Source organism: Rhinatrema bivittatum, chromosome 3, assembly GCF_901001135.1.
Source record: "Rhinatrema bivittatum chromosome 3, aRhiBiv1.1, whole genome shotgun sequence".
NCBI lineage: Eukaryota > Metazoa > Chordata > Amphibia > Gymnophiona > Rhinatrematidae > Rhinatrema > Rhinatrema bivittatum.
In genome coordinates this window covers 294,501,356-294,515,147 of record NC_042617.1, presented here as the reverse complement: position 1 = coordinate 294,515,147, position 13,792 = coordinate 294,501,356, and the positions used below count along the sequence as shown (strand labels likewise).

The window sequence follows — 13,792 nt, the reverse complement described above, 5'->3', positions numbered from 1 at the left end:
TCAGTGCTACATTGTATATCAACTGGGAGCTTAACTTTAGATACTTCCAAAGTTAAAGAAGGTCTTATTTCTTCAGTCTTAGGGGTGTCAGGTTGTTGTAGCCTTCCTGACTCCCCATAGACTGCTCCTACCAGACTGATTGCTGTCTCTCTTGATGTTTCCAGATTCGGCTGGGGTGGAGAAGATGGTCCTTCGCCAGGACTAAGGGAGACTAATGACACAGCTCCCAAACTGTCCTCTTGTGGCTTTTCCATCGGTCGGGTGACGTGATGGTCCATGGGGCCGGTGCGATTTTGTAACACTGGTGAGGATGTTAGGATTTTTGCCTTCCTTTTTCTGCCCATGAATAGGAAAGTCTTAATCAATTATAAAACAAAAATATACACACCGGACTCCTCCGGACTAAGCCCCGGACCAAGCCGCGCGCCCCTTTGGAGCGCGCGGCTTAGGAGGTGCGCCGGCGGCGGTGGTGCACCGCACGTCCGCTGTTCTTATCGTCGGTGGGGGGATGCCCTTGCTGACGTCACTCAGCCACGCCCCCAGCACTTCCTGCCGGCAGATGGTTCCTCGGGGTCCTCGGCACCAGGTAGGCCTCGGGGAGGGCAACGACCCCCTCCTTCACTCTCGCTCACTTCCCCAGTTCTGCTCGCTGCACCGCTGCTCTTTTCGTCGGTGGGGAGACGCCCTTGCTGACTTCACTCAGTCGCGCCCCCAGCACTTCCTGCTGGCAGATGGTTCCTCGGGGTCCTCGGCACCAGGTAGGCCTCGGGGAGGGCAACGACCCCCTCCTTCACTCTCGCTCACTTCCCCGGTTCTGCTCGCTGCACCGCTGCTCTTATCGTCGGTGGGGGGGACGCCCTTGCTGACGTCACTCAGCCGCTCCCCCAGCACTTCCTGCCGGCAGATGGTTCCTCGGGGTCCTCGGCACCAGGTAGGCCTCGGGGAGGGCAACGACCCCCTCCTTCACTCTTGCTCACTTCCCCCAAATCGTATCTATGGGTAAGTGGTCATGTGATTTTCAAAAATTTAAAATTTTACATTTATTTTGGGGATCGACTAGATAAATAGGCCTCAATCTCACCGCTCCTAAAGAAACTCCTAAAGAAACCCAACCTAGACCCGAAGGACCCTAACAACTTCCGCCCCATAGCTAACCTCCCATTCATCGCCAAGATCATGGAAAAACTAGTGAACTCTCAACTCTCAGATTTCATCGAAGACAACAATCTTCTCTTCATCCCACAACACGGCTTCCGTAAAAATCGAGGCACAGAATCCCTCCTCACTTCGTTGACAGACCATATCTTACTGGGCCTCGACAAAGGAAACTCTTTTCTATTGATCTTGTTAGACCTATCAGCAGCGTTCGACACGGTCAACCACACCATCCTCTTAAACCAGTTATCGTCCATAGGAATCTGCGGCACAGTCCTATCTTGGTTCAAAACCTTTCTCAACAACAGAGGTTACAAAGTTAAACTCCAAAACAAGGAATCCTCAAGATTTGACTCTGCCATAGGAGTCCCACAAGGTTCTTCATTATCTCCGACTCTATTCAATATTTACCTGCTTCCTCTTTGCCAACTTCTCACTGACCTCAATCTAAAGTACTTCCTATACGCAGATGATATTCAAATCATCATCCCCGTCAAAGACACATACTCTAAAACTCTTGACTACTGGGAATCATGCCACCAAAAAATCAAACAACTTCTCAACAGCCTTCACTTCATCTTAAATTCCTCCAAGACAGAAATCCTACTCATCTCTCCCGAGAACAATACACCTAACATTACTCTTCCCACCAACCTACCTACTGCACAAGTTAGAGACTTAGGAGTGTTATTGGACAACCGGCTAAACTTCAAGGCACACATCAACAAAACAACCAAAGACTGCTTCTATAAACTCCAAGTTTTGAAAAGGATAAGACCTCTCTTCCATGCTCAAGACTTCAGAACGATCATCCAGGCAGTCATTTTTTCAAAATTAGACTATTGCAACTCCCTATTGCTAGGTCTGCCTTCTTCCTATTCCAAACCATTACAGATGGTGCAAAATTCAGCAGCCCAACTACTAACAGGCACAAGAAAAAGAGACCACATATCTCCCATCCTGAAAGAGCTACATTGGCTACCCGTATACTTCCGTATCATGTACAAAACCATATGTATCATTTTCAAAACTATACATCAATGCACTTCCCTCGATCTTCAATTTCCTCTCCAAGTATTCAACTCGACAAGACCTACCAGAGATGTTTATAGAGGCACACTCCAAGTTCCCCCTGCAAAAACGACTAGACACATTACCCTAAGAGATCGCGCCACCTCCACAGCTGGCCCCCTTCTGTGGAATTCACTGCCCACAGATCTCAGACTGGAACCTTGCCTCCCAACTTTTAGGAAAAGACTTAAGACTTGGTTATTCAAGCAAGCTTTCCAAGACACAATTTAATGACACAATCCAAGGACACAACCCAAGGACTCCTCAAAACATTCAGCCATTAATCATGCCATTTGTACATAACTTGTAATGTGACTTGTATATCGTTTAACCATTTATTCTTTCCTTCTTCTTCCTCTTCACCAAGTTCTGCCACCCTTGTTAATTGTAACTGTACTTTCGGTCACCTGAGTTCTAGTTTGATGTATTTAATGCACTCCCGTTTCATGTAAACCAGCAAGATATGTTCTCATGATTGCCGGTATATAAAAACCTTAAATAAATAAATAAAAATAAAAAATAAATAGAATATATTGCTGTCCCTCCCATTTGGACTTATAGTAGCTTATATGAAGGCTTTTCATACTCAAACAGCAAAAATGTGCTTATCCATGTAATGTACCATTGAACACAAGCAATGTACACATGAATAAAAGTTGAATCAGTATCTACGTTCTCAAACATGCCACCAAGATTATAAAAATGCTCACCGCCATGCGACGTTGTTCCCCAGCCAGTTATAAAGCATCCTGACAAATCCATATCTTCTACAGTGTTATTTGGCAAGCAGATAGGCTGGATGTAGCTATTGAATGCTACAGGCTGTTTCAGTTCAAGTAATGCTATATCATTATCCATGTTTTCTGCTACATAATTTTTATTAATAATAATGCCATTAATTAGTCGTACTTCAGTCACCTGGCTGCGATAAAACATATTATGAAGACCAAATACAGCTCTCCAATGTCCTGAATTCCTGCAAGAAAATAAAATTACTGATTAAAATCAGAGAAGGTGAAGGGAAAGTGACCAGTAGGATGCTACAAACATCAGTGCTAAAATTATCCTCTTTAATATCTTTATTAGTGACATTGTGCAGTGGCACTGGAATGGGGAATGGGAGCATTGCCAAGAAACCATGGCTCCTCCACTTTTAAAAGATAAGATGCCACAGTCCTCCACCCATTTTTTTAAATTAAATTTTGTTCTCTCTCTTTGGTCCTTATTTTGAGATGCAGAGAAAACTCCTATGGTGTCTGAGCCTACTCCATAAATGGTGGTGACAGGAGGTAGTGAGAACAAGAACTGAGGCCTCATGTGTTTACAGGCCCTAGCCTTCTCACACAGAAGGCAGGAGGAAGCAGAGCATTTGAGCACATGCTGCCTCAGTTGTTCCTGCTCTTAATACCCTCTGCTATTGACATGAAACCAGAACTGGTGTTCTAGCAGTTTTTCCCCATGCTTTGGGGTAAGATCTGCAAGGGGAAAAAGGAGACTGCAATGTAGTCAAGGGGGGAGGAGGGCAGGACAAGACTGTTTGTGGTCTAAGGGAGAAAAGGTTTTGGTCCCCCTCACTCTTGTCACCAACTTTCACAAATGTTCCAGCACTCTTGACATTGTAGAAGGGCTAGAAGCAAAGTGTAACTGTATGCAAATGATATGAAAATCTGCAACAGAGCAGACATGCCAGGGAAGATAAATAAGATGAAAGATAATTTTAAACAATTAGAAGAATGATCAATGATTTGGCAGCTGTGCTATAATACAAAAAAAACAAAATTATGCATTTGAGATGCAGAAATCCAAAGGTAAATACTATTAAATCACAAAATAGAAAAGAATCCTCTGGGTGATAAAAACAGGCTATACTGGGTCAGACCAAGTGTCCGTCTAGCACAGTATCCTGTCTCCAATAGTGTCCAATCCAAGGGCTGGATTTACTAATGCCGCAAGGCATAATGAATCCCACAGTAACGGGGGGCAGGGGGGCGAAACGGGGGGGGGGGGGGGGGGGGCGGTCCTGCGATAACCGGCAGCGATTGCACCTCTGCAGTGCAATCGCTGCCGGCGTCGCGCCAAATAACTACACCATAAAAGGTGAGTTATTCGGCACGAAACTGACAGCGATAAAGGTGCTTACCTTTCGCTGTCGGTGCAGTCTTCACAGCATCAGCCCCGGTGCCGCCCCGACTCCTCCTTTTCCGGGGCTGACGCCGCCCCGACCCTGCCCCCATCTTGGTATCGCGTGCAATCCGCTTGGTAAATGACCCCCAAGTCACAAGTATCTGGCAAGTACCCAAACATTAAATAAATCCCATGCTACTAGTGTTGGCAACAAACAGTGGCTATTCCCTATTGATTAACAGCAGTTTATGGACTTCTCCTCCAGGAACTTTTCCAAATCTTTTTTAAACCCAGCTATATTCGCTTTCTTACCTACATCCTCTGGCAATGAATTCCAGAGCTTAACTGTGCTGAGTGAAAAAGAATTGTCTCAGATTTATTTTAAATGTGCTACTTGCTAACTTCATGGAGTGCCCCTTAGTCTAGGGAGCTACCAGTTCACCTTCATCTACATACTTATTCACCCCTTCAAAAAAATAAAGCATATTTGTGAAGCAAGACTTCCCTTGAGTAAATCCATGCTTGCAGTGTCCCATTAAATCATGTCTATCTATATGTTCTGTGATTCTAATCTTTATAATAGTTTCCACAATTTTTCCCGGCATTGAAGTCAGGATCACTGGTCTATGGATTCCCGGATCACCTCTGGAGCCCTTTTTGTATATCTGGGGTTACACTGGCCATTTTCCAGTCTTGAGGTTCAACAGATGATTTTATTGATAGGTTAAAAATTACCGTATTTTTCGCTCCATAAGACGCACTTTTTTTCCCCCAAAGGTGGGAGGAAAATGTATGTGCGTCTTATGGAGCGAATATAAAAAAAAACCAAACAAAAATCTAACAAACCCCCCACCCTCCTGACCCCCCCAAGACCTGCCGACTTAATTTCCTACAACCCCCCACCCTCCTGACCCCCCCCCCCCCCCAAGACCTGACAAATTAATTTCCTGCAACCCCCCACCCTCCTGACCCCCCCAAGACCTGCCAAACATCCCTGGTGGTCCAGCGGGGGTCCGGGAATGATCTCCTGGGTGTGGGCCGTCGGCTGCCAGTAAACAAAATGGCGCCGACGGCCCTATGCCCTCACTATGTCACTGAGACCGACCGCTGCTATTGGTCGGTCTCAGTGACATAGTGTGGGCATAGGGCCGTCGGCTGCCAGTAAACAAAATGGCGCCGACGGCCCTATGCCCTCACTATGTCACTGAGACCGACCAATAGCAGCGGTCGGTCTCAGTGACATAGTGAGGGCATAGGGCCGTCGGCGCCATTTTGTTTACTGGCAGCCGACGGCTCACGCCCAGGAGATCGTTCCCGGACCGCTCCTGGACCCCCGCTGGACCACCAGGGACGTTTGGCAGGTCTTGGGGGGGTCAGGAGGGTGGGGGGTTGCAGGAAATTAATTCGGCAGGTCTTGGGGGGGTCAGGAGGGTGGGGGGTTGCAGGAAATTAATTTGGCAGGTCTTGGGGGGTCAGGGGGGTGGAGGTTGTTAATTTAAAGGGTTGGGTTGGGATGGGGGGGGGGGGGTTGGGGGTTCCCAGAGAAAGAAAAGTTTTCTGATCTGGGGAGTGGACCGAAATGGCCCTCCCCAGACCCGAAAACAAAATGGGGAGAAAAAAAAAGCTATGCACTCCCCTAATTTGCTCCATAAGACGCCCAGACGCAGAGCCGGTTTAGCACAATTTTTTTTTTTTAAATTTTCCCCCTCTGAATCCTAGGTGCGTCTTATGGTCAGGTGCGTCTTATGGAGCGAAAAATACGGTACTTGTAATAGGTCTGAAATTTAATTTTTTAGTTCTTCCAAAACCCTGGGATGTGTACCATCTGGTCCAGATAATTTGCTACTCTTCAGTTTATCAATCTGGCCTACTACATCTTCCAGGTTCACCATGATTTTAGTTAGTTCATCTGAATTGTCACCCTTGAAAACAGTCTCCGGAATGGGTATCTCCCCAACATCCTCCTCAGTAAATACCGAAGCAAAGAATTCATTTAGTCTTTCCATGATAGTCTTATCTTCCCTAAGTGCCCCTTTAACCCCTCAATCATCTGATGGTCCAACAGACTCGCTCACAGGCTTCCTGCTTTGGATATATTTTAAAAAGTTGTTTTTTTTTAAATACGTTTTTGCTTATATGGTCAACTTCATTTCAAATTCTCTTTTAGCCTGTCTTATCAATGTTTTACATTTAAGTTGACTGCTTATGCTTTTTCCTATTTTCTTCAGATGAATCCTTCTTCTATTTTTGAAGGAAGATGTTTTGGCTAAAATATCCTCTTTCTCCTCACCTTTTAACCATACTGGAAATTGTTTGACCTTCCATTCACCTTTCTTAATGCGTGGAATACATCTGGACTGCACTTCTAAGATGGTATTTTTTTTATAATGTCCTCACCTGTTGTACACTCTTAACCTTTGTAGCTGCACTTTTCAGGTTTTTTTCTATTTTCCTCATTTTATCAAGGTTTCTCTTTTTAAAGTTTAGTGCTAAAGCCGTGGATTTACTTATTGTCCCCCTTCCAGTCATTATGATCACGTTGCCAATTGGCCCCACCACCGTTACCTCTTTCATCACTAAGAATTAGATCTAAAATAACTCCCTCTCTAGTTACTTCTTGAACCAATTGCTCCATAAAGCTGTCACTTATTCCATCCAGGAACTTTATCTCTCTAGCAGGTCCTGATGTTACATTTACCCTATGAGAATTGGGATTATTGAAAACTCTCATTATTACTGCATCTGTCTCATCATTTTGGCCAGGTGGACGGAAGTATACAACTATCACTATACTCTTCCCCAACACACATGTGATTTCTACCCATAAAGATCCTATTCTGTTTATTTATTTATTATTTTTTATATACCGACGTTCAATCTGAGATATCAATTCGGTTTACATTCCGGTACTGTAGGTATTTCCCTATCCCCAGAGGGCTTACAATCTAAGTTTTGTACCTGAGGCAATGGAGGGTAAAGTGACTTGCCCAAGGTTACAAGGAGCGACAGCGATACTCACTTTGTGCATTTAAAGGGTGAATTTTAAAAGCCCTACATGCGGCAAATCCAGGAGATCCACGCAACCCCGTCACATGTGTATTATAAGAGGCTCGCAGCCACACGCATATCTCCTGGTACATGCATTGGAAAGGATTTTGCAAAAAGGTGCGGGGCAGGGCATGGCATGGGCAGGCTGGGACAGCGCCATTAAGTTCAAGTTGCACACGCCAGGATCGGACGACCGTGTAAGTTGCTGCATCTATGGACTGCAGTTCAGTAGTAAAACAAAACATCTAGGGTAGTCATTGGGGTTTTATGGGTCAGGACTAGTAGGGTAAAAGGGAGGCAGGTTAGGTAGGGGGTTTAGGAAGTCTGCTCCTTTACAGGGGCAAACTGGAAGGGAACCGGGAAATAGGCCCTAATGCATCACCGCGTGCATCTACTAAAATCCCATTTACGCGCATGAGACAGCAGACGCGAACACAAGCATGCATCAATATAAAATTGTATGTGCAGATAGCGGATTTTATAAAACGCATGCATAAACACAAGCATGTTATAAAATCGGCATTGGCCAGCAAAAGTGCACACACATGCGCCTGCGCAAGACTCTTAAAATCTAGCTACTAGTCTCTTGCAGGATCCTTATCCTGTTGGACCCTATGCCTTCACGGACATAAATTGCCACCCCCTCCCCACCAAGTTGCTCCTCCCTATCATTGCGATATAATTTGTACCCTCGTATGGCACTATCCCATTGGTTATCCTCCTTCCAACATTTCTCTGAGATGCCAATTAGTTCTATCTCATGGTAGACAGTAAGTATGCAAAAGCTGTTGGGAAATCCAGTAGTATACATAGGTGCATAAAAGATAGTTATACTAATAGGAAAAAGGAAGTTACACTACTAGGGTAAAGATCTTAAGTGAGATCTCACTTTAAGTACTGAGTCTAGTTCTGGAAACCATGGGGCGGATTTTCAGAGCCCTGCTCGCCTAAATCCGCCCAAAACCGGGCGGATTTAGGCGAGCAGGGCCCTGCGCGCCGGTAAGCCTATTTTACATAGGCCTACCGGCGCGCGCAGAGCCCCGGGACTCGCGTAAGTCCCGGGGTTCTCCGAGGGGGGCGTGTCGGGGGGCGGGCCCGGTCGTCGCGGCATTTCGGGGGCGTGTCGGCAGCGTTTTGGGGGCGGGTACGGGGGCGTGGCTACGGCCCGGGGCGGTCCGGGGGCGTGGCCGCGCCCTCCGTACCCGCCCCCAGGTCGCGGCCCGGCGCGCAGGAGGCCCGCTGACGCGCGGGGATTTACGCCTCCCAGAGGGAGGCGTAAATCCCCCGACAAAGGTAAGGGGGTGGCTTAGACAGGGCCGGGTGGGTGGGTTAGGTAGGGGAAGGGAGGGGAGGGCAAAAGGAAGTTCCCTCCGAGGCCGCTCCGATTTCGGATCGGCCTCGGAGGGAACGGGGGTAGGCTGCGCGGCTCGGCGCGCACCGGCTATACAAAATCGATAGCCTTGCACGCGCCGATCCAGGTTTTTAGCAGATACGCGCGGCTCCGCGCGTATCTACTAAAATCCAGCGTACTTTTGTTTGCGCCTGGAGCGCAAACAAAAGTAGGCCTATTCGCGGAGTATGAAAATCCGCCCCCATATCTACAAAAGGACATTAATAAGATCAAAGCAATTCAAAGAAGGACAATCTAAATGGCGCATGGCCTGCAGTTCAACCCATATATAGAAGGAAAGAGAAGATATGACAAAGATATTCAAATATCTAGCTGGTCAGAGAATGTTAAGTTTTTCATAGAATAAGAAGCGCAAGGACAAGAAGTTGTCGTCAAACTGAAGGCAAAAAGGCTAAAAAGAAATGAAGAAATACTTTTTCATTGAGAGTGGTAGACACAGAATTCAAGTGTAGGTGGTAAAACAGTGGCATAAGTATATTTAGCCACAAAAAATGCTAAACCATCATTTCTATATTACACAAATATATTAGTGATTAAAAATATCTGCTGCCAAAACGTATCAACCTAATTTTAGCTAATGTTTAAAAGGACCATTATATCTTTAGGCACTTCTGCCTGACTGTCAATCCCAAATAAAGTAAGTCTATCCAATAATAATGCATGATTAAACATATTGGGGTAAATTTTTAAAGTTATGTGCGGGCGTAGATTTGTTTGCGCAACCCGGTGCGAACAAATCTACGCCCGATTTTATAACATGCACGCGCTACCGCACAGATGTTATAAAATCCAGGGTCGGCAAGCTCGGGGGGGGGTGTACACAATTATGCAACCTGCGCACACAGAGCCGAGCAGCCTGCCTCCGTTCCCTCCAAGGCCACTCCGAAATCGGCCTCGGAGGGAACTTTTTTCCGGCCCCCCCCCCACCTTCCCCATCCCCCAGCCCTAACTAAACCCCCCCCCCCCACACCTTTGTTCAGAAAGTTACGCCTGCCCGAGGCAGGCGTAACATGTGCGCACCGGCAGGCCATTCCCCGGCTCAGGGGCTGGTTTGGAGGCCTCGGCCACGCCCCCGGAACACCCCTGGGCTGGTACCACGCCCATGGCCTCGCCCCTGGAACGCCCCCGAATGTCGTGCCACCCCTGACACGCCCCCGACATGCCCCGACACACGTCCCGGGGCTTTGCGTGCGCCGGCGGCCTATGCAACATAGGCACACCGGCGCGCAGGGCTTTTAAAATCTGCCCCATTGAATGCTGCAGATCTAAACAGACAATTATGCAGGGATGTCCCTTGTCCAAATGACATAACAGCAGGTCTTGGAGAAAAACAAGCAGAGTTTCAGTGCTATTATGCTTTTGAAAGCCAGCCTGATACAGGTTTAATGAATTATTTTCCTCAAGAAACTCTGTAAATTGGATTAGAACTGTCTTTTTCAACCAGCAGATTAGAAATGGGATGGTATTTGGAAGGGGTTGGCAAGGTCTTTCAGGCCTTTTTTTGGAACCAACCAAACCACAGTCCGTTAATCTTTGGAAAAAAGAAAAATGACCATGTCATTCCATTTTTACAAGAATTACACTGACTGCCTGTTTAGTACAGGATACAATGCAAAATAAGTTGTTTTACATTTAGGGCCAAATTTTAAAAGGTGCGCGCGGGCGTAGATTTGTTCGCGCAACCCGGCACGAACAAATTTACGCCCGATTTTATAACATGTGCACGCTGCCGCGCGCATGTTATAAAATCCAGGGTTGGCACGCGCAAGGGGGTGCACAATTGTGCAACTTGTGCACGCAGAGCCGCACAGCCTGCCTCCGTTCCCTCCGAGGCCGCTCCGAAATCGGAGCGGCCTCGGAGGGAAATTTACTTCCTCCCCCTGCACCTTCCCCTCCCTTCCCCTACCTAACCTGCCCCCCCCAGCCCTACCTAAACTCCCCCTATACCTTTATTGAAGAAGTTACACGTGCCAGCTGACGGCCGGCCCACGATCCTGGGCACAGCGGCAAATGGCCCTTGTGCCTGCAGGCTCCGGCAACGCCACGCCCACGCCCCACCCCTTTTTGCGCGTCCCAAGGCTTGTGCGTGCCGCTGAGCCTATGCAAGATAGGCTCGGCGCGCAGGAGCAGCTTAGGGTAGCTTTTCGGGGGTTACGCGCGTAACCCTTTGAAAATCTACCCCTTAAAGCTTTCCGTTGGGGAACACCATCTCTCTTTTTTTTTTTTTTTTAAATTCTTTATTTATATATTTTTAGTAAATTACAAATCAAAGATTTATAACAGAAATCTCAGATGTCATTACAGAAATAAAATTAAAAAGAAAATTAGCAACAAAGGAAATATGTAATGTATGACTTCTTAATTAATACAGTCAATGATTCTAATACATCTCTTGATAGGGACAGAAAAAGGGAGAATTTTTAATCAATTATAACAAACTTTTTAGGAAATAGTTAAGAATACTACGGCATGGTCACCTACTTTTATATTCATGTCTCTGGGGAGGATGTGGGTTGTTTTTTTAACTCAATGAATCCTGCCAATTGTTCAGGAGAGAAGAAGATGTTACATTCGTCTCTCCTTTTAACTAAACACTTACATGGGAAACGTAATAAAAAGGTATATCCTAAAGCTAAAACTTCAGCACGCAGATTTAAGAATTGCTTACGCCTCTGTTGCGTTGCCAGGGCTAAGTCTGGGAAAATTTTTATGTTTAAATCATGAAATACAATTGGATATTTCCTGAAGTAACTCTTCATAATCTTATTCACCTCAAAGTTTGTAACTAACGATATCAATAAAGTACCTTTATCAATGATAGTCAATTCTGAGTTTTCTAGGAAATTCGTCAAATTGCCTTGAAAAGGCTCGTTTGACCTATTATTTTTGGAAATAGGTAAAAAATAACATGTATTTATTACCGGCATATCTAATTCAGCAAAACCCAGAATTTCTATAAGAAATTTCCTAAGAGTTATATATGGAGTCTCTCCAGCAATACGGGGAAAATTTAATATTCGAAGATTTAAACTTTTAAAGTTGTTTTCCAATAGTTCCATTCGTCTGTCCAGTCTTAGTCGGTCCTTAGCAACAATGGCTTTGAAATCTTTCGTTTTTTCAGTTTCTTTTTCCAATTCTGTTACCCTTTTATCTGTCTCAGTCAGTTTCAAATCTACAGCAGCCAATTCCTGTAGTTGTTTAGTGTTGGCTTGATTCAAAGTTTGATAAGCATTTTTCATCTCCAGCCTAAACCCTACTACCAAATCCCAGAGTCCTTGCAGGGTCACACCGGCTGGGCTAGGGGGGAGGGAAGGAGTAGGAACGGCCCCTGTATCGCCGGTATCGCTGATGTCTCCCCTACCTGCTTCAACAAGCGGCTGGGGATCTCCAGCGGTTCCAGAGGCTAGCTGTATCAGCAGCGGCAATTCCCCCGCAGCTATCTCCTTTCCTCCTGCGGGTTCCATATCGCTGTTTGTAGCCGTCGTTGTTCCCATCCTCGGCGTTTCAGGGGCCAAACTTTTCTCCAATGCGACGGTGACCCCGGAAGTACTTGGATTTTCCGGGTCAGCATCGCCACCTCCGCCGTCGTCTCTCTGTGCCGGCGGCCTTCTGTCATCGGGGCTCAGCAACGCCTCCTCCAAGAGCGCAAGAGATTCTCCCTCATCTCTTCACCCAACGGGATCATCGGTTCCTGGATGCATCGGTAGGGACAAGAAGCGTACTATTTCTTGTTGGATTGGTGAGGGTAAAGGTTCCATTGGAAATACCCTCACCTTTCCCTTACGTTTTGGAGGCATAGTTTCCTTCACGAAATTTTGAAATTTGCCGCTAAGATGTTTCGCTGCGATGTTGCCAGCGTTACATACATGCCGCCATCTTAACCGGAAGTCCCTCTCCTCTCTCTTTTTTTTTTTTATGTGAACTTTTATTAACCACAACAAGTTATCACATGTAAACTCTCATGACATATACAGTGCGTCAATACAATATTGTCAGGTCTTTTTATACTATTATAATAAACATGTTCAAACAACAGCATGTTGAGTCTTTACAGTACCCAACCTATAACTTCCCCCCCCCCTTCTCTCTAGAAGGAACCCCCATGCCTAGAAAAATAAGCATGAAATAGCATTAAATTAGTAAATATATAATGATAATGTCATCCCAAAGCCTGAAGTCTGTTGTTCGGTTGTGACAGTACACATAGCATTTAGCCGATTAAGGTCTAAGCTTGCAGCCAATTGCTCAAAGGTGACCAAGTTTCTAAATTGCTTGGAATACCTGTAATCTATCCTGCCTAATCGCTGATAGACGAGACAGACGATAATGTGTGTGAAGTCTGTGTATCATGGTTGGTAGAGAAGGAGGATCAGAGCATTTCCATGCCCTTGCCAGTTCACAACGAACAGCTATAAATACTTGAGTGCAAAGAGTTTGGATCGGCCTGGTCAGGCCCTCCACTGGTAAGTTTAACAAAACTTGTTGGGGCTGCAGTGACACCTCTTCCCCCACCAAAGTGGATAGCCACCCACAAATCTTATCCCAAAAAGCCACCACCTTAGGACAGCGCTACCAGATATGTATAAAAGTTCATTTCTGTCCACAATTTCTCCAACACTTGTCAGTAATGGCTGGGAACATAGCATGCAGTTTAACTGGGGTCAATGCCAGTGACATAATAATTTAGAACAATGCTCCTGTATAGAGGCAGTTATGGAGCTTTTCGCAATCCTAAAGAACACCAAATCCCAGTCATCCTCGGATAAGGGGGCTTCAAGGTCCTGAGATCAGGCAGTAAGATGAGAGAACTTGTATGGTGAGAGAGCGTTAAGCAATGTATATATTTTTGAAATCACCCCTTTAATTTCATGAGTGCTCACAATACTTTTCGAATAAAGATTTAGAGAAACGCAAAGACTTGTTTCCCTGTATTGCTGTCAAGAAGTGGCGAACCTGGTCATAGTTCAAGAAATGCTGTGCATT

The 13,792-nt window shown here is 45.9% G+C and overlaps 1 protein-coding gene across 1 annotated transcript in view; it reads right to left on the bottom strand.

The window, feature by feature from the left end:
• LOC115088571 (transmembrane protease serine 12-like) overlaps window positions 1-13,792 on the bottom strand; it is a 188,791-nt gene that overhangs the window by 63,029 nt on the left and 111,970 nt on the right. The window contains exon 3 of the mRNA XM_029596829.1: window positions 2,937-3,202. Within this exon, the coding sequence (XP_029452689.1) occupies window positions 2,937-3,202 (266 nt within the window). The remainder of the gene's footprint in view (window positions 1-2,936; window positions 3,203-13,792) is intronic.